We start from the raw sequence: 25144 nt of genomic DNA, 5'->3' as shown, positions 1-25144 counted from the left end.
AACATATACGTTTTAGTCTTTTTAATCAGTATCATACATCTCACCATCAGGTAGCAGAAGTATGCACAGCATATTTAAGCTATGAAATAGACACATTGTAAAGTTATTTGCATAGGAAGCAAGGGGTAGTTGTCTGAAAGAGAAACCAATGTGAAAGTAAGAGGGTCAAGAGGTTATATATTACCAAAGTAAGAAAACAGCTTCCCTGAAGAGTTCAAGAACATGGCTATTTTTTTTCACTAAGCAAGATAGTTCCGGTAAAGTACTATAATAGCTACCACAAACCCACATGTTGGGCAAAATAACTAAGAAATGCAGTTCATTACAAAGAGGTTTTCAGGACCTGCATGGCTCAAAACAGCCAGGTGAAAATTACTGTTCAGCATCTCAAATAAGACTGAGATGTTTCTTTGTTCAATGCATTAGAAATAACCTAGGACTGTTTATCCTTTTTTCACTGCTAAACTTCAAAAGGGTGCATATGGATTTTATATTTTTTTTTTACATTTTGATTCATTAAATTACAAAAATAAAAATGAATGCAGTTATCCTTTATGTATACAACACTGAAGTCTGTACAAAGGTGGTAAAGTGCGTGTTATTGGTGAAGGGTAACACACGTCGCCTTAGGCTAAGCTGAAGCCTTCGCAGTGATCAATGGCCTTCGTCAGCTGGGCTTTCATTGTCTCTTTGCTTCTGTACTGAGGCAGGTCCAGCAGGTTATAACAGGTGTGCGCTACCGGCAAGTACTCCTCCCCACATGAGGTGGACTGGATGATGATGCGTAAACTGGACATGCCATATATTGGTATGCGGTCACTGCCAGTCAAAAATACTGGCAGGTTAGCAGTCAAACACATGGAAGGCAAACAAAAGAGAAAAAACAGTTGTAAGCTTTATTCCTTTTTTGGTATCAATTTGTGAGGTTTTATTTCACATTGGATCTCAAAGTATGTTATTGCAGACAATGGAGCCATTCAATAATGTTACTCATTAGCCCCCAATGGACATATAATCCAGAATCACAGCACAGGTGCACATGGTTGGTAAGCAACCATAAATGGCATAACTGACCAGTTTGGTCACCACCTCTTTTCCGTACTCATCTATAAAGTGAGCTTTTCATTGTAAGGGCTGAGGGCCTTACTCATACCTATAGACTGCATTCCATGGAATCACATTTGCTGCTTCACTCTCTCACTATTCAAATTAATATGTTAGTATTAGTTACATCTGTAGCATGCACCTCTAAAAGTGCAGCCTAGAAGAAGATCTAAGCACAAGCTCAATAGACTATAAAATTAGGTCAGTCAGCATTCAGATATCTAACCCCTGTGACATAAGAGGAAGTGTTCAATATGCAGACTAATGCTTGTCCTTAGGACAGAAACTTTAGGGATTTATACTTCTTGTTCTCTTTCTTTGACTATTTGAGATAACTAACTCTTAGGTACTATGAAGAGTATAGGACTCTGCAACTATAGCATTAAAAGCATGGGCCAGTGAAAATCCTACTTTGTGTTGCTGTTCCAAACATGCCCGTGCTTGCCACACAGCTCGAATTTCAGTATTTAACTTGTTTGTTGTGGCATAACCACTCCAGAACTAGAGGAAGAGGTTAAAATTAAATAAGGTAAACTGCGTGAGGCAAAGCCCTAGCATTTCTAACTGGAGACACTAAGGTGAATAACTCAATGTATAGCCCCTTCAGCTCTTGGCAATGGATTACAGAGCAGAAAACACAACAGATTCTGAAGCCACACTGCAAACACATTGTGAAAAAATAAGAATCTTCAGTACCATTTCTTAGCAGCAGCACAGCAGGGACATATCTGGGTAGAATGATGGTAAGACAGTGCTCCAAATTTAGCCAGGGAATACACACCCAGTACAAAACTCATGGGCAGATTCTGCTACAGACCACATTCACAATCTAGACAGTGGATAGATCTATGCAAAGATGCATGCTCTGCATAAGAGACAGACCAGCAGAAGACAACAGTCAAGAGAGGCAAGTAGCATGTAAGGTCCACACCTACAGTAATAATACACTGTTAGTGATATGGTTACGCTAATGTTAGGTTTAGGATCAAGTTAAGGGTGGTAGTCGTGGTTACGTTACTATATAGGGGTAACATTAAGCTTAGGTTTTAGGGTTAGTGTCTGAGAAGGGACTGACAAATTTATGTGTGGGTTTAAGTTTAGCATGCGGCCTACAGTTAGGATTATAGGTAAGTGACAAACAAATAAACCAATCTAAATATCAGAGTTTGATGGAGGTGACTAACATTGGATATGGAAGAGCCTGCAGCCCAGTGGCACAAAAAGGAAGCTAAAACAATGATAACCCCACCCACGCCATGCCTGCCACACCCTAAACAACAGCTCCTTTCAGTGCCTAGTGGATGTCTCTTTAGTGATGACAATGTATTCCCTTTACAAAGTCAGATGGGAATCAATACCATAACAATTTAAAGCCAATCAGCAGTCAGGAGATGGGTCTAGCTGTTTGGCCATATAAGGAACTGTCAAGGGATACTGTGATAACAGCAGGAAGAGAAGGAGCATCCGGTGCAAGCAGCAATTCCACACAGAGAAAGGGAGGTTGCAAAGGAAGCATGTCAAAGTACAGTAACACAAAAGTAGAAGCAAACACAAACAGGATCTGAGGGTCAGGCTAGGAAGGTGCTACGACAAAGTATCACACAATGTTTAAAATTAAGACATACACACAGAAACCCAAATCAGACAGCAATGCCGAGACTAGTAGCCCATCACTAACCAGTTATAATATACTTCGGATCAGAAACATGGTTGTTGAAATACTGTGTCTCCCTATGGGGGAACATATGAAAGAAGTAACAACTGGGAATGTCTTCAAAAAGGAGTATGGCACAAAGAGAGAGAGAGGCACATGGCAAGCCATGTTATGTATTGCACCCCACAAAATGTTTGATCATGATCGTGAGGCAAGAAGCTTGCTAAGTCTCTCCCTCTTACAGTCTCTCTTACCCCAGTCTCTCTCTTGCCTTGCCCTCAATCCCTACCTTCCAACCAGATGCAATATACCCGACAGTGACAATGCATCTGCACATAAAATAATATGGGTGAGAATCAAAGTAAAAGTATGGGGATAGAGTTGTAAAGGTCTGTCTAATCTGACTTTGTCACAGTCACATCAAGCCAAAACACTTTCCAGTTATTTGTGGCCACATTACAGGATAATAAAGAAACTGTTACTTACCAGTAACAAATAGTTTGCAGCTTCTTGTGTAGCAAATAAACATTCTATGCAGTTTCCTGTTATCTATAGGTGGATCTGGGGTTGTACAATTTGTTCTTTCAAAGTCTTTGCTTTTGGGTTCAGGCATGCTTTAAATAACTTGTAATTGCATGCAGTTAGGGCAGTACAGAGCAGTTAGGACAGTACACGTACTCCATCAACTGATCCCAGTATCCCACCTGCCCAACTCCATCTTGTTATTTGTCTACATTCCTGTGTTAGAAACCATCCTCTTCTCCCTTTGGAGAAGCAGGAGGATCACAGAGGAATCTAGAACAGAACAAGTTGCAAACTGATAGTTACAGGTAACATTCTGTTTGCAGCAAGTGTCTACTGCATTTCCTGCAATGTAGTACCACCACCTTCCTCAAAGTTATGGTAGGCAAAAAGAGCAATGAGAGGAAGCAAACAATGTCTTCATAACTGTTTGACTAGCACATTATTGATGGGTATGTGTTCTATGAAAATGGTTATGGTCCCTTTCCTGGGTACTGAATGTGGACAGGGCACACAGTCGATTGTACGACTAGCACATGTCATATCGCATTCAGGAAGGAGTGAAGGGGAAAAAGGCAGACAGGGGCTACTGGGTCACAACTGTTGCAGCTGGGGTCATTTTCCTCGTGTCCTGGTGTCTTGTCCTACTATGGATATAAAACTGGGCTAACTACATACTTTCTATGCTTGACTCTCAGGGTTATAAGCAGTTAAATACGTCTCTTGGACAATAACTTACTGTCCAGCCAAATGCTTGTCTTAGTAAAAGGAGGCATACTTTATTATAGCAAAATAAAATACTACATGTTATAACTGGGCTTCAGCTACAGGGTTCTACAAACACCTGTGCGGGGCCCTAGCCTATTAAGAGCGTACTCAACCTATGTACAGTGGTCCAATAAAGGTCCTAGGGTGCCAACAATATCTACAGTGTTCTAGCAGCGATCAGAAATCATAGAAAAGCATCAGTCACAGGTGCGAGCTCGCTATTAGGCTGACAACCAATTGCCACATTTGGTAACCTGTGGGTCAGTTTGTTACAATCTTGAGCAAAATGGTTCATGCTGGTTAATCCATTATCTCCTTAACGTGAAGACTTATCTTTTAGAGTGTAAGATACAGTCCCTCAGTCTTCGATTTAATGCCTCATGTTACCTGTTTGTTGGACCACTACTTGAAGTGTAGACTGGCACTACTCTCTTTGCAGGCACACAGCCAACGTCCTTGTCAGCGAGTGCAGGGTTATCCAGTATTAGATCTTTTATAGAGTCACATGCTTGAATCATCCCTGACATTGAAATGGGAGTCCCACAGTCCCTTAGAAAAAGCAGTAAGTCAGAACAACCATTGGCTATAATGCTAGCAAACTCAAACATATATCCTATCCATGTCCTTTTGAAAAAATACCCAAACGCGACCTAGCACCCTCTAGAATGCACCCAAGAGAGGCTCCTTCCCTCAGAGTTTCTACCGCACGTTGGGTGAAGGGAGTCTCCCTGAGCTCTGCTCAGTTTTTTCCTCTCAGAACCAACTTTCTACTTCAGAAATTTCTTATACATCCAAAAAAGGCTTTTTCATCCTTGTAAAACCTGTGGCAAAAAAGGCTCCATATGGATAATCCACACAACGACTGCTTGTACTGCCTGTATCCCAAACATCAGTTGAAGGACTGCAAGATTTGTCACACCTTCTCCACTAAAACTCTGAGGGACAGGGAAGGAAGACTTTTACTTTGGTTACAAGCAAAGTCCTGTACTTCAGGTGAGGATAGCGTCAGGGATACAAAGCCCTAAAAAAGGTCTAGATCATCTGATCAGGGGCATTCTGAGGAGAGCAGAAAACACCATACATCACATCATAAAGGCCCTTCCAAAGCCTCTCCACATTGCAAAAAGGAGACTCAACAACGTTCTCCTTCAGAGCCATCGACATCTAGAAAGACACTACTTTAGTTTATGTCGACGACGGCACTACCGTTGACTATGCTGTAGGCGACCACAACGTCCACCGTCACCACTGTCTCGTTGACAAAACCATCATCGACACTGACATGGTCGACAACGGCAATAAAAACACCCATCTCTTCGGTAAAGGTGGGTGACAGGGCGGATTTGACTCCAGCAAAAAAAAAACAAAAAAAAAAAAACCTGCCATTGACAATTTCTGAATCGCTGACGAAGTCTCCTGCACCACTGACGATTCGTTCATCAACAAAACCATTGTCGACAGAAACCGTCGACGACAACTCTGTTGACGGGACCATCATCATGGACACCATCAACGACAATATGGCCATCGATGACACCACTGTCGATGTTGACACTGGTATTACCTATCACCAAAGAAACAGTGCCACAACACATGGTGGTTTCCCCATCTGCTGACTCTACTGAACTCCATCCAACAGTCAGGATTTCTAAAGTCTCCATCCCTGCCTTGTGTCCCGACGATACATCCCCCCCAGCAAGGTATCAACTTTATTGCCTAGTCATCTTTTGGACTGGGAAGATTCTGACAAGGGACCTTTCAGTGATGCACCCAGTTCATCCCAGTTGCACGTCAAATACCAGGATGATGTTGACAACTATGAACAGCAGGAATATGAACCATATTACATACCACATGGGCGTTATGATCCAATGCAACATCAGCAGAAGCCAAGTACAGTACACATGCCTGTTTCCCTAATTCAGGATCTACAGTCCATGCTCCAGGACTATAAGAAGAGGTTCCAAGATTCAGTTCCAGATCAACCACAACTTTCACAGCCACAACCTCCTTCTCCAGCCACACTAAGAATTGTGCCTCCACCTCCAGCAACACCTAGATTCACGCCTATCGGATGAGGAGAGGAGAGGGAAGAAGGAGAGATCACTCCTCAATATCCTACTGACTAATGGGATGTTTATTTAGCCCCTACACTATCACCGCCATCTCCTCATCCATCGGATTCTCCTCCTGAGGTTATAGGAAGATTTCATATTTTAAAGGATAGGGCTGCAACACATTTGCATCTGCCGACATCTGTCTCCCATTATGATTATTTTCTCCTTGATTTCAAGGAGCAAGCAAGAAAATCGGTAAAGGCTATTCCCTTTATCCTTTACATTTGTAGTGAAGGCCTGAAAATAATGAAAAAACCCCACCAGTCTCTCCAGTGCCACATAAACCGGACAAAAAATATGAAGCTATGGATGATTCCCCAGCCTGCCTATCCAGCACCCAAAGCCTGACTCTGACGTTTCCCAAGCTGCCTAAAGGCGCTCTAAAAATCCATCTGCTCCCATTTTGGCCCGCCAGATGAAAAGGGTAGGTGATTAGATAACACAGGAAAATGATTCTCATCAATGTCAGCCATCACTGAACGTGCAGCCAATACCTTGGCGATCTTAGAACGCTACGGCCGTCAGATGTGGTCTTTAAGCAACCTCATTCCGGAGACTAAACAACCCAAGGCAAGTAACATTTTACAGGAGGAGGAGCACACATCTGCAGAAGTTATTGACTGCGCATTAGATATAGCAACCACAGGCTTTCAGCAGAAGCAGCAGTCTTGCGCAAGGGTTGGCTAAAGGCAACTTAATTTAGACCTGAGGTTCAGTCAAAAATACTTAACATGGCCTACGATGGCAAAACCCTGTTTGGTAAGCACATAAATAATGCTTTTACTAACCATCAAGATGGATACAGATACTGCCCACTCTCTGTGTACACTGCATATAAGAGGCAACCCTTTTGAGGAGGCAGAGGATTCTTTTTTTTTTTTTTTTAGAGGTACCACAGGCAACACCAACCAAAAAACAGATCTGCTTATCACTAATCTTACCTATCAACTACCTACAGCAGCCTACGTCAAACAAGGTGGCAGAAGGAAACAGCCCCCCCCAAAGGTTGGGAAGCGAACCATAAATAATGATTTACATCGGGTGCCGGCTACAGTTCCTTTCTCCCCACAAACCAACCAAATATTTCCAATTACCAACATCACTGAAAAACAACACTGGAAAAGTGGGTGTTGGATATAGTGACTTTTGGTCATACTCTAGAGTTTGTGCACAAACAATGGAACCATCCTCCAACAAAGACACGCTCACCTCATCTTCACTTACTAAAACAGGAAGTATCTCAAATGCTTTTCAAAGATGAGATAGAAAATGTTCCCACTCATCAAAGAGGACTAGGTTTTTACTCTTGGTTCTTCCTAGTTAAAAAGAAGAAGTCAGGAGAATGGAGGCCAGTTCTAGATCTCAGACAATTAAACACATTTCTGCACAAACAATCCTTCTGTATGATAACCCTGTCAGATATCCTCCACCTTCTCAACAGCGGGAATTACATGACATCATTAGATCTTCAAGACGCCTATTTCCACATACCAATCCACCCCAGGCATTGCAAATACCTTCGCTTTACTGTAGCCGGTACCCATTATCATTTCAAGATCCTTCCTTTCAGGTTGAAGTCAGCACCCAGGATTTTTAACAAGTATCTCACACCAGTGGCCACAACTCTGCACAAACAAGATTTTCAAATTTTCCCGTAATGAGATGACTGGTTACTAAAGGCACCAACACCGCAGCAGACGTCCAAAGCCACCAACGCTTGCCTTGCTTTATTACGCAGTCTGAGCTTAACGTGAATCATTAGAAGTTATCTACCATTCTAACGCACAAAATTGTCTTTTTGAGTGCGAAACTCAATACAGACAAAAGCAAAGCTTATAACTCAAAAGAAAGGCAACAAAAGCTGTCCAATCTAACTCTCACAGTATCCAAAAGAGAGTTTGTTTCCATGAGAACATTCATATCACTCCAAGGAATGATATCTTCTTCAGTAAATTTAGAGCACCTAGCATGACTAAAGATGAGACCACTACAAGAGGAACTCAAACGTCAATGGATCCATTCTCAAGGGTCCTTCAAGGACTTGATCAAAGTCACACCAAGAATGGTAGAAACCTTGCAGTGGTGGTCCCAAATGAATCACATCCTTCAGGGATTAACATTCCTTACTCCAGTTGCAGATTTCATCATCACAACAGATGCCTTTCAAGAGGGCTGGGGCAGTTTCTTGTAAGACATGTGTACCCAGGGGAAATGGTCTGACTCTCACAAGACGATGCACAAAAATCTCCTGGAGATGGAAGCAATCTTTCTCACTCTCGAATAATTCCTTCCTCGAATAACAGGATCATCGGTTTTGGTCCGCACGGACAACCTGACAAGCATGTTTTATGTCAACAAACGGGGAGGTACATGATCTCTATCCCTCTCGCAAGAAGCTCAAGCTCCCTGGGACTGGCTCACACTGCACAGAATATCTCTGAGAGCGGAACACGTATCTGGTATCAACAACCTCCTCGCAGACTCACTCAGCAGGACAGACAGTTGCCACGAATGGAAACTCGATCAGCAGGAAGTGGACATGATTTTTCTCTGCTGGGGATGACCAGTGCTAGATCTCTTCACCACCAACAAGAATGCCAAATTCCGCTTCTACACCAGTCGATTCCCACTCCTGGGATCGCTGGGGAATGCCCTTTCGATGCAATGGTCTAGGATCTTAGCATACGCTTTCACCTCTTTCCTGTTGATCCCCAAAGTTCTCAAGAAGATGAAAACTGACGGTTGCCGGCTCATACTAATAGCACCCAAGTGTCCTAGGCAGTACTGGTACATAGAACTCATTCTCCTATCAGTGACAAATCCCATACGATTTCCCAGCAAACAGAATCTGCTAACGAAGAACCAGGGGCAAATGCTACAGCCTGAATCAGCCTATCTCCAATTGCAAGCATGGCTCCCGAGTTATATGAATGCCAAAACATTACTTTTGATCAAGAATGTAGGGTGATACTGTCTAGAGCACTGGCCGAAAGTACAAACAAGACTTACAGATTCAAGTGGCAAAGATTCTGTTTCTGGTGCCAACAAAACAATTTGCACCCATTAGAGGGTCTGCCAGAACAAATTACATCTTACCTCCCTTTACTCTCCAAGTCTGGACTCGTCTATGCCTCAGTTAAAGTTCACCTAGCTGCAATATCTACATAAAGACATTCTGAAAACGTACCTTCACTCTGTTTATCGAGACTCATAAAACAATTTATGATGGGATTATTTCACACTTTTCCTCTGGTGCAATCACCTCCTCCTCAATGGCATCTCAACATTGTTCTTTCTCAATTAATGAAATCACTGTTCGAGCCTATAAACAGAGCTGAACTGAATTTCCTCACATTGAAAGTCATGTTGGAAGCTGGCCTGGTGTAAGGTGAGCACCAATGGTGTTATCACCTTATACTAGGTCCAGGTATCCCCTATTAGTGAGGTGTAGACAGTGTCTAGGAAGCCAGGGATCTCTAGAGGTAGCTGTGGATGAGGCGCCAAGGCCTATCTAGGAGACATGCAAGTATGCAATACCACTATAGTCACACAGCACTTCCACACATGAAAGAACCACACACTGTTATAAAAATAAAGGTACTTTATTATGGTAACACAAATCCTAAAATGCTGTATAGGCAATACTCCACTAGCAGGTGAGGAAATGTGTGTGTGTATGTGTGTGTGTGTGTATATATATATATATATATATATATATATATATATATATATATATATATATATATATATATATATATATATATATATATATATATATATATATATTTTTTTTTTTTTCTCCAAATGCCACTGAAAATGCCGAACACTTAACGATGGTTGCCTCCTCCGTGCAAGTGGCATACACGTAAAACATACCAACAAAAACGGCTTTCCTTCAAAGCCATAAAGGAGCACTCTCCAGGTTGCAGCTAAGTTAATTTCCCCAGCATGACGCGTTTCGGCTAAATGCCTTTCTCAAATGCCAGCAAAATAAAAAGACACTCGTATTTGGCTGTTTAAATAGTTTCCCTTCATTGTTAGTTTCGATATTAGTCATCAGTGAGAAAGGACTTAAATTCATCCATAAATCACTTGGCTAAGAGCGCTGCCATTTTAACCTGTGTTTTTTATAGTTTAAAAGTCCCAGTTGCAGTAGTGATTCTGGGCATATTCATACTGTCATTGTAATCGGCACGCTTTCAGCATGAAAACTCAATGTTGTTGTGGAAATATACAAATGTCTTTTCATGAAACAAATTAGTTAAGCCTGTTCATCTCCGTCTCATGCCCATATTATTTCCATACCTGAAGGCAGCAGTCTCGTCACTAATGCCAATCCATGTAGTCATGTCCTGTAAAATCAGCAAGTATTTCAATATTTCAGGGCTGCGGCAGTTCTGGCATTTATCATTATAAGTTTCTCCAAATGCCACTGAAAATGCCGAACACTTAACAATGGGTGCCTCCTCGGTGCAAGTGGCATACACGTAAAACATACCAACTCGAAGTCTTTTCAAGTCACGATATCGAGGGACTCCTCCCCCTTCGGCTCCATTGTGCCTGGGCGTCGACTCCATCTTAGATTGATTTCCCCGCAGAGGGTGAGGTAGGAGTTGTGTATTATAGTAATAGTGCCCATGCAATGGAGTAAATATGTATGTACATAATGTGGTTTAAAGTGATATATTTATAAAATTTACAAATGTTCAAGATCAACTTCGAAACGGCTACAGGCTCCCGGGGAGGCGGGTGGGCGCATGTGAATCTGCAGCGTCTCATGCCACGAACAGATGTACACTGGGTAAGTGACATTTTCCGTTCGATGGCATGTGTAGCTGCAGATACACATGCTTTGCATAGACTAGTAAGCAGTTATTTCCCCAAAAGCGGTGGTTCAGCCTGTAGGAGTTGAAGTTATTTGAAACAAAGTTCGTAGTACTGCTTGGCCTACTGTGGCTTGTTGTGCTGTTAACACATCCATGCAGGAGTGCTTGGTAAACGTATGAGGCGTAGACCATGTGGCTGCCTTACATATTTCAGTCATTGGAATGTTTCCTAGAAAGGCCATAGTAGCACATTTCTTTCTAGTTGAGTGTGCCTTTGGTGTAATAGGCAGTTGTCTTTTTGGCTTTGAGATAGCAGGTTTGAATGCATTTAACTATCCATCTAGCAATGCCTTGTTTTGAAATTGGATTTCACATGAGGTTTTTGGAAAGCAACAAATAATTGTTTTGTTTTCTGAATTTGTTTTGTTCTGTCAATGTAGTACATTAACGCTGTTTTGATGTCTAATGTATGTAGTGCTCTTTCTGCTACAGAATCTGGCTCTGGGAAGAACACTGGTAGTTCTACTGTTTGATTCAAGTGGAACGGTGATATGACTTTCGGTAAGAATTTAGGATTTGTTCGTAAAACTACTTTATGCTTGTGTATTTGAATAAATGGTTCTTGTATGGTAAATGCTTGTATCTCACTTACTCTTCTTAGAGATGTGATGGCAATTAGAAATGCAACTTTCCATGTTAAGTATTGCATTTCACATGAGTGCATGGGTTCAAAAGGTGGACCCATGAGTCGTGTTAAGACAATGTTGAGGTTCCACGAAGGAACTGGTGGTGTTCTTGGTGGTATAATTCTCTTTAGGCCTTCCATAAATGCTTTTATGACTGGTATCCTAAATAGTGAAGTCGAGTGCGTAATTTGCAGATAAGCTGAAATTGCGGTAATATGTATCTTAATGGATGAAAAAGCTAGCTTTGACTTTTGCAAATGTAGTAAGTAGCTTACGATGTTTTTGGCAGATGCTTGTAAGGGTTGAATTTGATTATTATGGCAATAATAAACAAATCTTTTCCACTTATTTGCATAGCAATGCCTAGTGGTTGGTTTCCTAGCTTGTTTTATGACTTCCATACATTCTTGTGTAAGGTCTAAGTGTCCGAATTCTAAGACTTCAGGAGCCAAATTGCTAGATTCAGCGATGCTGGATTTGGGTGTCTGATCTGTTGTTTGTGTTGAGTTAACAGATCTGGTCTGTTTGGCAGTTTGACATGAGGCACTACTGAGAGGTCTAGTAGTGTTGTGTACCAAGGTTGTCTTGCCCAAGTTGGTGCTATTAGTATGAGTTTGAGTTTGTTTTGACTCAATTTGTTTACCAGATATGGAAGGAGTGGGAGAGGGGGAAAAGCGTATGCAAAGATCCCTGACCAACTCATCCATAACGCATTGCCCTGAGATTGATCTTGTGGGTACCTGGATGAGAAGTTTTGGCATTTTGCGTTTTCTTTTGTTGCAAATAGGTCTATTTGTGGTGTTCCCCAACTTTGGAAGTAAGTGTTTAGTATTTGGGGGTGAATCTCCCATTCGTGGACTTGTTGGTGATCCCGAGAGAGAATGTCTGCTAACTGATTCTGAATCCCTGGAATAAACTGTGCCATTAGGCGAATGTGGTTGTGAATCGCCCAATGCCATATTCTCTGTGCCAGGAGACACAACTGTGTTGAGTGTGTTCCTCCCTGTTTGTTTAGGTAATACATTGTTGTCATGTTGTCTGTTTTGACAAGAATGTGTTTGTGGCTTATTATGGGTTGAAATGCCTTTAACGCTAGAAATACTGGCAGTAGTTCTAGGTGATTTATGTGAAGCTGTCTTTGCTGATTGTCCCATTGTCCCTGGATGCTGTGTTGATTGAGGTGTGCCCCCCACCCTATCATGGAGGCATCTGTCGTTATTACGTATTGTGGCACTGGGTCTTGGAAAGGCCGCCCTTGGTTTAAATTTATATTGTTCCACCATTGAAGCGAGGTGTATGTTTGGCGGTCTATCAACACTAGATCTAGAAGTTGACCCTGTGCCTGTGACCATTTTGATGCTAGGCACTGTTGTAAGGGCCGCATGTGCAACCTTGCGTTTGGGACAATGGCTATGCATGATGACATCATGCCTAGGAGTTTCATCACCATTTTGACTTGTATCTTTTGTCTTGGAGACATGGCCTGTATTACATTGTGAAATGCCTGTACTCTTTGTGGACTTGGAGTGGCAATCCCTTTTGCTGTGTTGATTGTGGCCCCCAAGTATTGCTGTGTTTGACACGGCTGAAGGTGTGATTTTGTGTAGTTGATTGAGAAACCTAGTTTGTGGAGGGTTTCTATGACGTACTTTGTGTGTTGTGAACACCGTTCTTGCGTGTTGGTTTTGATTAACCAATCGTCTAGGTACGGGAACACATGTATTTGTTGCCTTCTGATATGTGCGGCCACTACTGCCAGGCATTTTGTAAAAACTCTTGGCGCAGTTGTTATTCCGAATGGCAACACCTTGAATTGGTAATGTACCCTTTGGAATACAAACCTTAAGTACTTTCTGTGTGAAGGATGTATTGGTATATGGAAATATGCATCCTTTAGGTCTAGAGTTGTCATGTAGTCTTGTTGTTTGAGCAGTGGGATAACGTCCTGTAATGTCACCATGTGAAAGTGATCTGATTTGATGTAGGTATTTAACGTTCTGAGATCTAATATAGGTCTTAGAGTCTTGTCCTTTTGGGGTATGAGAAAGTACAGAGAGTAAACTCCTGTTCCTTTCTGATTAATTGGTACTAATTCTATTGCTTCCTTTTGTAGCAACGCTTGGACCTCTAGTCCTAGAAGGTCCATGTGTTGTTTTGACATATTGTGTGTTTTCGGTGGGATGTTTGGAGGGAATTTGAGAAATTCTATTCAATAACCATGCTGGATAATTGCTAGGACCCAAGTGTCTGTTGTTATTTCCTCCCAATGTTTGTAAAACTTGGTTAGTCTCCCCCCCACAGGTGTTATGTGTTGGGGATTTGTGATGTGGAAGTCACTGCTTGTTTTGAGGAGTTTTGGGACTTTGGAACTTCCCTCTACTCTTTTGGAATTGTCCCCCTCTATATTGTCCCCGAAAACTTCCCCGCTGATATTGGCTCTGATAAGTGGGCCTTGTTTGTGAGGTTGTGGCTTCTGTAGTTTGTCCTCGAAACCCCCCTCTAAACTGCATTTTGCAAAATGTGCCTCTGCTCTGTGGGGAGTAGAGTGCACCCATGGCTTTGGCCGTATCAGTGTCCTTTTTAAGTTTTTTGATAGCAGTGTCCACCTCCGGCCCAAACAACTGCTGTCCGTTAAAAGGCATATTCTGGACGGCTTGTTGTATTTCCGGCTTGAATCCTGACGTACACAGCCATGCGTGTCTCCTTATGGTTACTGCTGTATTTACTGTCCTAGCCGCCGTATCTGCTGCATCCATTGCTGACCGTATCTGATTGTTTGAGATACTCTGTCCTTCTTCCACCACCTGTTGTGCCCTTTTCTGGAACTCCTTGGGTAAATGTTCAATGAAATGTTGCATTTCGTCCCAATGAGCACTATCATATCTTGCCAGCAGTGCCTGTGAGTTGGCAATGCGCCATTGGTTGGCCGCCTGTGCTGCCACCCTTTTCCCTGCAGCATCGAATTTGCGACTCTCCTTGTCTGGAGGTGGTGCGTCCCCGAGGTGTGAGTGTTTGCTCTCTTGCGAGCTGCCCCTACTACCACAGAGTCTGGTGTTAATTGCTGCGTGATATATACCGGGTCTGTTGGTGGTGGCTTGTATTTTTTCTCCACCCTTGGAGTTATGGCCCTGCCCTTTACAGGCTCCTGAAACACCTGTTTGGAGTGTTTTAGCATTCCAGGTAGCATAGGGAGGCTTTGGTATTGGCTATGCGTGGAGGATAGTGTGTTAAACAAAAAGTCATCCTCAATAGGCTCTGCATGCAGGGTGACATTATGAAATGCCGCTGCTCTTGACACCACCTGCGTGTAGGCTGTACTGTCCTCAGGTGGTGACGGTCTCGCTGGGTAACAGTCTGGGCTGTTATCTGACACTGGCGCATCATAAATATCCCATGCGTCAGGATCATCCTGACTCATTCCAGTATGAGTTGGGGATTGCATCAGTGCTGGAGTGGCTACCGGTGATGTGTGCGTTGAGCGTGGTGGAGATGGTGGCGGTGTTATTTGTCTTGCCACCTTTGCCTGTGGCTGCTTGTCTTTTTCTTGAAAGGCAAGTCTTCTTTTCATCCTAATTGAGGGAAGAGTACTTATCTTCCCTGTGTCCTTTTGGATGTGGAGCCTTCTCTGAGTGTAGTCTGGCTCCATTGACTCTAGTTCTTGTCCGAACTTATGTCCTTGCATTTGTGAGGACAGTCCCTGTTCCTCTGTATAGGAACCTGATTTCGGTTCCGAGGCCGGATGTTTCGGAATGGAAACTTTTTCAGCAGTCTTTTTCGGCTCCGACGATACTTTTTTTATTTTTGGCTTTCCGCTCTCTCGGTGCCTATCTGTTTTGGTGCCGAACTTGCTCGGACCCGCTGTCTCGGGTTCGAGTCTGCTGTGTGCCGGTATCTCGGCCGGAGTCGGATGTCTTCGACACATGCGTGCCCTTTTTCGGTGCCGATGTTCGGTCACCTATTTTTCGGGTTAAGCCATGGCCTGCTGGCGGTGGCGTCCCCTGGGCTTTTGCGGTCTTCTCGTGAGTTTTATATGTCGACGTCTTACGGTTTTGGGCGTCTGTTCGGGATCGACCTCGTCCGACTCCTCGATGGAGAAGGTTTCTTCTTCCTCCTCCAAATGTCTTTGTCCTGTCGGCACCAACGCCATCTGCAGTCTTCTCGCTCTTCGGTCTCCTAATGTCTCCCTCGACCGAAACGCTCGACAGGCTTCACAAGTCTCTTCTTTGTGTTCTGGAGACAAACACAAGTTACAGACCAGGTGCTGATCTGTATAAGGATACTTGTGACATTTGGGGCAAAAGCGGAATGGGGTCCGTTCCATTAGCCTTGAAGATAAACGTGGTCGGGCCGCCAGGCCCCGACGGGGGATCGAAAAACCCCAAAGGGCTACCGGAGCTCTTCAAAAGTCGGTGTCAATCTGTTGTAACTAACCCGATACCGAACGCAAACAATACCGTCAAATTTTCCGAGATTCTAACTATCTTTCCAAACCGAAATGCGAAGCGAAAAGGAACACGTCCGAACCCGATGGCGGAAAGAAAAAATCTAAAATGGAGTGGACGCCCATGCGCAATGGCGCCGAAGGGGGAGGAGTCCCTCGATCTCGTGACTCGAAAAGACTTCTTCGAAGAAAAACAACTTGTAACACTCCGAGCCCAACACTAGATGGCGGGATGTGAAAGCATCTGTATCTGCAGCTACACATGCCATCGAACATATATATATACTTATACATACCCATTATAAGTCAGGGGGTTGGCACAGAAACCAATAGAAAACAGTGAAATAACAGAAAATAATGGAGACCCTAGGGGAAGACCAAACTATGGCCCTCATTACAACATTGGCGGCAAAAGCCGCTTACTGCCGAGCAGAAGACCGCCAACACACCGCTGCGGCAGCAGAATTCCGCCACGGTCATTATGACCAACTGCTCGGAATCCACCAAAATTTAGACACCCACACAAGTCCGCCACACCAAAGGTCAGTGATAAACTGGCGAAAACAAAACCTCCACCGTCACGTCAACAGAAATACACCCACACTATCACGACCCGCACTCAAAATACGCACACACTTACAAAACACAGCCACATTGGACAAATCAAAATACACACACCTGATACACATACACACACCACTCCCACACACCCATTACAATATAAAACACACACCCACATCACCCACAAACCCCTACGACCAAAATGCCGAAAGAAGGCCAGAGAGAGACACTACAAACTACAACAAGCATCCACAGGCACACAATACCATCACCCACATAACTTCCACGCACCTCACACAACACCCCACTAAATATCACCCCACTTATCACTACACACCCCACACCACCCCATGGCACGGCAAAGACACCCCAGATTCTCTGAGGAGGAGCTCAGGGTCATTGTGGAGGAAATCGTCCAGGTAGAGCCACAGCTATTCGGATCACAGGTGCAGCACACCTCCATAGCTAGGAAGATGGAGCTATGGCAAAGAATCGTGGACAGGGTCAACGCAGTGGGACAGCACCCAAGAACACGGGATGACATCAGGAAGAGGTGGAACGACCTACGGGGGAAGGTGCGTTCCGTGGTCTCAAGACACCACCTTGCGGTTCAGCGGACTGGCGGCGGAACCCCACCTCCTCCCCCACAATTAACAACATGGGAGGAGCAAGTCTTTGCGATTCTGCATACTGAGGGCCTCGCAGGAGTAGATGGAGGAATGGACTCTGGTAAGGCAATGCGTTACTACTATATACCCCACCCTACCTGCATGCCATCACATACCTCCACCCTCTCCCCCATCACTCCAACTCCTCACAAATGTCCCAATATCACAAACCACACATCCCTACACCAAGCCCTGCATGCAACAACAAAGCATGGACACCCATCACCAAAGCATGGCCACTGCACATACCCATACACCCCCCTAAACCACCATCACACAAGGTACCACACAGGAATGCAAGCACTGGGGTACACGGTCACCCACCCATTGCACACTATGGCACACACAGATGCAATAAACATCCTTTTATACCCCTGCAGGACCCCTACCCAACGTCACCGGACAGGAGGGTCCACGCATGTCCACACCACCAACAGAAGAGGCCCACAGTGATGACAGCAGCTCTGTCCAACTGGATCTAGATGACCAGCCCGGCCCATTTGGGACCTCGGGACAGTTGGTTCCCCGGACACAGTCACAGGCCACCACAGAGCTTCCCCCCTCTGGAAACACCAGCACAGTACCCACCCAGCGGGCCCATACCTCTGTCCCCAGGACACGTCAATCAGCAGTGTGTCCACCACTACAGGGGACCCAGGCTAACCCACCACCCCAACAACAACAGGGACCTGTCCAGGGGACAGAGGCCCAGGACACAGGGGAACTGGGAGGGCTGCTGTGCGACAGGGGGAGGACAGGCCCAGGGAACCCACTCTCCACAAGGCCCTCTCCAACATCATGGGAGCCTACCATCATTCCCAGGAGACGATGGCAACGGTACTGGCCAAGTTTCAGGAGACCCAGCGGCTGCAGGAGGAACAGTATTTAGGCTTCAGGGAGGAACTCAGATCCATCAATTCCACCCTGGGCACCATCGTAGGGGTGCTGAAGGACCTTGTGAACACCAGGAGGGACACTGTGGCACAACAAGGGGCCCCTGACACTAGCCTTGATGATGAACAGCCCACCACCTCTGCCGGCGCTAGTGGACAGGAGGCACCGCCACAGGACCACCACACCAGCACCCCACCCCCTGCAGAGGGAGAACCACCCCACAAACGATCCCTGAGATCCAGGACAAAGACAGAGAATGATGCCAAGACCCCCGCCAAGAAATGAGACCACCCTGATTGTCATTCTTCTGTCCCACCTTGTCACCTTGTCCATCCTCAAACTGCTCCAGCTCCACTTCCTATGCCCATTTGGGCAATGCACCTGTGAGACTAATAGACTGGACTCTGCCATGGACATTCCTCCACCATCATCCCTCACCATTTTACAGCACCCTCCAATATTGAGCACTTAAATAAACACCCTTAAATCAAAAACTATCTGGAGTCTGTCTGTGATTTTGAAATAGTGTATTAGCAATTACAGTGTCAAAATGCTCTTTCAATTGTAATGCCAACATACCTATGTCACACAGCTCTAGTCCATGAGGAAACAAAGCAGATGTCACACAGTGGGACCCACATCTGTGAAATCGTAAGGGAAAGTGACAACTCAGTGACAATACACTGGGTGAAAACGACAGACAGTAGAGAGGTAGTAGTGTTAAAGTACATGTAGTAGGCAGGTTTGTATTCTTACCTGTGTCTCACTGGAAGTATTGCAGGATCACAGAGTTCCTGTTGTCGATGTCCTCTTCTTCTGCTTCCTCGTCTTCACTGTCCACAGGCTCCACAGCTGCCACAACACCTCCATCTGGACCATCCTCCTGCAGAAAAGGCACCTGTCGTCGCAAAGCTAAGTTGTGAAGCATACAGCAGGCCACGATTATCTGGCACACCTTCTTTCGTGAGTAGAATAGGGATCCATCTGTCATATGGAGGCACCTGAACCTGGCCTTCAGGAGGCCGAAGGTCCGCTCTATAATCCTCCGAGTTCGCCCATGGGCCTCATTGTAGCGTTCCTCTGCCCTTGTCCTGGGATTCCTCACTGGGGTCAGCAGCCATGACAGGTTGGGGTAACCAGAGTCATCTGCAAATGGCGAGGGACAACTGTTAGACTCATACTAACCTGTAGGGATATCCCCAGACCCAGACAACCATTCCCACTGTCTTGCTTCCAGATGCTCACCTAATAGCCACACACGGTGCCTCTGGAGTTGACCCATCACATAAGGGATGCAGCTATTCCGCAGGATGTAAGCGTCATGCACTGAGCCAGGGAATTTGGCATTCACATGGGAGATGTACTGGTCTATCGAATGATAACTCTTCCGGTTTCTGCACACCTGTACACTCCTGCAGGGGGGAGGGGGCAGGTACCAAAGCCACATGTGTCTCATCAATGGCACCTATGATGCTGGGGATATGTCCCAGGGCATAGAAATCACCTTTCACTGTATGCAAATCCTCTACCTGACGGAAAACGATGTAGCTCTGCATGTGTTTCAGCAGGGCAGACAACACTCTGGACACCACGTTGGAAAACATAGACTGGGACATCCCTGATGCTATGGCCACTGTTGTTTGAAATGACCCACTTGCAAGGAAATGGAGTACTGACAGCACCTGCACTAGAGGGGGATTCCTGTGGGATGGCGGATAGCTGACATCAGGTCTGGCTCTAACTGGGCACACAGTTCCAGGATTGTGGCACGATCAAGCCTGTAGGTGGTGATCACATGTCTTTCCTCCATTGTCGACAGGTCCACCAGCGGTCTGTACACCGGAGGATGCCGCCATCTCCTCACATGTCCCAGCGGACGGTGCCTATGAAGGACAACAGCGAGCACAGATTCAACCAACTCAGCGGTACATACCCACAGCTTACACAGAACACAATTCATAATCTGAAATTTGCATGGATGAGTGTTGAGGCACGGCCTAGGTATGTGTGACGCAGTTAAAAATTAAGCCATGTGGACCCCTGAAATGGCGGCTGCCTGACCTGTAAAGTGGGACAATGGGATGTGAGGTAACTGCGCTCGCGTTGTACACCGTCGCGGTAGGCGGTCGAAGACCGCAGCACAATTTTGCATTGGTTAACATTGGACCCTATGGGTCCCAGAAGCCAATGACTATGTACGCCGGCCGTGGCGGTACGCACCACCGCGGACGTGACCGCCATTTTCTATCTGTTCAATCACTCGATACCTGATCTTCGACAGGAGAGGACCTACACTGCAAGTGCTGCTGTGACCTCAGTCTGGAAGAGACAATGGCTCGTGCGTCTGGGGAATGGGCCCCTGCCTTCACCACAGAGGAGTTGGAGAAACTCGTGGATGGGGTCCTCCCCCAGTACACGCTACTCTACGGTCCTCCAGACAAACAGGTAAGTACACTGGGAGCATGATGTATGGGCTATGCCTGTGTGGAGTGGTGTGGATGAAAGATGGGTGGGGGGGAGAGATTGAGGCGTGCATGAAACAACGGTGAGTGCATGTGCCACATGGCAAGGGTGGGGATGGGGGCCAATGACTGTGACAGTGCAGTTGGTAATAACTTTTCTTTTTCCTCTGTACAATTCATGTAGGTCAGCGCCCACCAGAAGAAGGACATCTGGTGTGCCATCCCCAAGGACGTCCGGACCCTGGGGGTCTATCACAGACGGAGCACCCACTGCCGTAAGAGATGGGAGGACATTCGCCGCTGGAGCAAGAAGACGGCGGAGGCCCAGCTGGGGATGGCCTCCCAACGTGGGAGGGGTGTCCGTCGCACCATGACCCCCCCCTGATGTTCAGGATCCTGGCGGTGGCGTACCCGGAGTTGGATGGGCGCTTGAGGGCATCACAGCAGCCACAAGGGGGTGAGTACACTCTCATTCAGCTGATTCAGCGCGCAGTGGAGGTGTCTGGGTGGGGGAGGTGGGCTGTGGATTTCCCTAGGCCAGGGCGAGTGTGCTAGTTAGGTCCCCTTCTTCTGGCAGACCCTGTGGACCCCACCCCACCTGTGTACAGTGCCAACTACACCTAGTCAGGCTCCTGTGACATCCATGTGTGCAGATGTCGGCCATAGCCTTGTAGGCCATGTCCCTGGGATTGAACAGTGGACCCCAAGTGCGCAGCGTAGTGCAGGGGGCTTCTATGTCTGTTGTGTCCGCCAACGGTAATGCATGCACTCAACATGTCTCTTTTGTCACCCCCCCACCCCTTTTTGTGGTCTCCCTGTTCTTGTGTGCATTAGCATCATCAGGCGGAGGAGCAGTGGCACCGGAGCAGGAGGGAGCTGCATCCCACATGGCCCTGGAGGGTGACACTACGGACTCTGAATTCACCAGTGGGACGGAGGGCGAGGGGAGCTCCACGGCGGGGACAGGAGCTGACACCAGTGATACGGACTCCATCCCTTGTGATGGCGGCCACGTCTGTGACCCCCGCATCTACAGGTACAGCCGCCACCCCCCTACCAGCACCGCCCTCCCATCAGCCCCTCAGCCTTTGCCCCGTGCCCGCTCACCCAGGAGGGTGGGCATCACCTTCGCCCCAGGCACCTCAGGCCCTGCCCCAGTCACCCCTGCTGCCCTCAGTGAGGAGGCCATTGACCTACTCAGGTCCCTCACTGTTGGGCAGTCTACCATTTTGAATGCCATCCAGGGTGTAGAGAGGCAGTTGCAAAAACAAATGCATTCCTGGAGGGCATTCATTCTGGTCACGCAGCCCTTCAGCGAGCTTTTCAGACTCTGGCCTCAGCACTGATGGCAGCTATTGTCCCTGTCTCTAGCCTCCCCCTCCAACTTCCTCCACCCAGACCCACACCCCTGTACCTCAGCCTACCCCAAGCACACCATCAGACCAGCATGCACATACCTCAACACACAAGGGAAGCTCTGGCAAACATAAGCACCACACATCCCACAGGCACTCAGGCAAGCATCACACACATGCAGACACACCAACATCCACTGCCTCCACTGTGTCCCCCCTCCTCCTCGTCTCCCTCCTCTCTCCCAGTCTAGTCTCCACTTACATCTGCATGCACTACATCTACAGCCACTACTTCCATCACCAGCACACACACCACCACACCCCGCTCACGTGCAGTCACCACCCCCAATACCATTCACACGTCCCCTGTGTCCTCTCCCAGTGTGTCTGTGATGCCATCTCCCAAGATACACAAACTCAGGCACACACCCACCAACCAGCCATCCACCTCACGACAGCCTCCAGCGCATGCACCTTCACCCAACGTCACCAAACGTACACCTCCTACAACCACAACCTCTTCCTCAACTCCCAAACCCCCTCCAGCTACCCGTCCCAGTGTTTCCAAAAAACCTTTCCTGTCCACCCTTGACCGCTTTCCCTCACCTTCCCCACCCAGTCAGTCTCCTAGGGCCCGACTCTCCAGGTCCCAACCTAGCACCTCAGCCACAACATCTCCGGGACCAGTGGTGCCAGTAGTCACCGGATTGTGGAGTGCATCAGGGAGCAGGGCAGCCAGTGTGGCAAGGAGCCACAGCACGGACAGTCCCCCACCTGTCAAGCATTAAAAGTTGGCCAGTGCCCGGCGGGAGAGGGGGAAGACTCTAGCCACCAAAGCCGCTCCCAGGGGTACAGGTGGGAGTGTGGAGTCAGCTGCAACACCTTCCAAGGTGGGGAAGGGGTACAAGAAACCCAGCAAGTCTGGGAAGAGCAGCATGGCAGAGAAGACGCCATCATCCCCGCTGGCCAGGAGGCCACCGCCATCGGCCCCGCTGGCCAGGAGGCCACCGCCAACGGCCCCGCTGGCCAGGAGGCCACCGCCAACGGCCCCGCTGGCCAGGAGGCCACCGCCAACGGCCCCGCTGGGCCAGACAGGACCGCAACAAGCACCGCTGAACAGGACACCGCCGCCACAAGCACCGCTGAAGAGAACACCTCCACCACAGGCACCACTGAAGAGGACACCTCCGCCACAAGCGCCGCTGAACAGGAAACCTCCGCCACAAGCGCCGCTGAACAGGAAACCTCCGCCACAGGCGCCGCTGCCAAGGAAACCTCCGCCACAGGCGCCGCTGCCAAGGAAACCTCCGCCACAGGCACCGCTGAACAGGACACCTCCGCCACAGGCACTGCTGCGAAGGACACCGCCGCCACAAGCACCGCTGAACAGGAGACCTCTGCCACAAGCACCGCTGAACAGGACACCTCCGCCACAAGCACCGCTGGCCCATGAGCGCCAAGGGCACTGACGCTACTGAGTCCGCCACGAGCAGGATGAAGCACTTTGGGCACAAAGCCCCCTCCAGAACCAGTGGAGTATCACATCCACTCACACAGTCCTTGGCAGGATGAAGCACTCTGGGCACAAAGCCCCCTCCAGAACCAGTGGAGACTGTTATCCACTTGTGAGACGGTGGCTTTGCACTCCCCAGGATTGAACAGTGGGCAAACCACCCACTGTAGAGACTTGAGAGACTGTGGCTTTGCACTCCCCAGGATTGAACAGTGGTGTCTCCTTGTTTTTTCCCTCCCCCTCCCCTGTGTCGTAGGTGCAGTACTCACCGTGGTCTTCGCCGCCGGCGTTCGTGCTCCTGGTATAGGAGCAAGAAGATAAGGGCAGAGAAAATGTGAAACTCTGGTTCCATGGCGTCCTGGTTCCTCGTGGGATATGTAGAGGTGAGCGTTTTCCCTTCGAAGTCCTGTTTCCACCGTGTTTTTGTTCACGGTGAATCCGCCCCGGAAAAGGTGGCGGATTGGTAGGTTGTAATAGTGTGGGCGGTACATTGTCTTCCACCTGTCTGTTGGCGGTGATCGCTGCGCTGTTTGTTTGTACCGCCTTGGTGGTCGGAGTGTTAAAGTGGCTGTCTTTGTTGGCGGTTTCCGCCACGGTCGTGATTCCAATTTGTTTCCCGCCGGCCTGTTGGCGGTCTTACCGCCGCTTTAACACGAATGCGAAAGTCAGTCCCCCACCCAAGGAAGTGAAAACTGTAAAGTAGAGCTGGAGGATGTAGGAACCCCAAAAGGTAATTACCAGGGTGCCCCCCAGCGACCAGAGAGAAAAGTTAAGTACCTGTTTTGTCCCCAAACCCACAGGTAAGCTTTTGAAAAGGACTGTGCAAGACCCGAGCAAGACTGGAAGAAATCAAGGGTGGATCCTGACAAGAGAGGACCTCCAAATGAAGGGGACCAAGTCCAGTTGGAATGTCCGGGTGGGGCAGTAGCCACTCCCCACCTTTCTGGAGATGCAGGACCAGGTTGACAGTGAAAACAAGGACTCAGCTATGCAGCACAAGAGCAGGAGAAGAGTTCCAGAAGTGATGCAAACGATGTCCCATGTTGGAAGAAGAGTTGCAGTCAGTGGTATGGGAAAACCACCAAAAGCCTGGGCAAAGGCAAGAGTCGCAGATGAAGAGTTGTGGAGCTGTCGGGAACCGGGAAGGTCCAGGGGGACTCAACCCAAGAAGGGGACTTCCAGGTGACCACAAGCAGTGAGGAAAGTAGGAAGATGAGGATGCAGCCCCCAGAGGCAACTCACAGGCAGCTGGCACAGTAGTTGCAGTGAGGCCACTCAGCAAGCCTGAAGAGGAGTCTCACGTCAATGGAGCAGCAGGCAGGAGACTGCTTTTCAGGGAAGAGTGCTGGAGGCCGGGGTCTACAATCCTGAAGATCTCATGGAAGAAGAGCCAACAAACCTTGGTAGTTGCAAGAGTAGTGGTGCACAGGAGTACTGTCCTGCTAGGAGAGGTAAGGGCTTATCTCCGAAGAGGGACAGCTGCTAGGGTGGACCGAGGGGACCACTCCAGACCACCACCTGTGTTGCAGGATACACGCAGTTTTGCAGGAGACAAGATCCACGCAGCAGGACG

General features: G+C 47.3%; 1 protein-coding gene across 2 annotated transcripts in view; it reads right to left on the bottom strand.

Moving 5' to 3' along the window:
* Positions 1-536: 536 nt before the first annotated feature.
* HERC3 (HECT and RLD domain containing E3 ubiquitin protein ligase 3) overlaps positions 537-25144 on the bottom strand; it is a 452060-nt gene continuing 427452 nt past the window's right edge. For both annotated transcript variants that reach the window (XM_069230256.1, XM_069230257.1), the window contains exon 26: positions 537-835. In XM_069230256.1, coding sequence (XP_069086357.1) covers positions 627-835 — 209 coding nt within the window. In that variant the 3' untranslated portion in view covers positions 537-626. The remainder of the gene's footprint in view (positions 836-25144) is intronic.

The sequence above is a fragment of the Pleurodeles waltl genome, chromosome 1_1 (genome assembly GCF_031143425.1).
Source record: "Pleurodeles waltl isolate 20211129_DDA chromosome 1_1, aPleWal1.hap1.20221129, whole genome shotgun sequence".
NCBI classification, from domain to species: Eukaryota; Metazoa; Chordata; class Amphibia; order Caudata; family Salamandridae; genus Pleurodeles; species Pleurodeles waltl.
The sequence above is the reverse complement of the archived record's forward strand: the minus strand, read 5'-3'. Positions and strand labels throughout refer to the sequence as shown.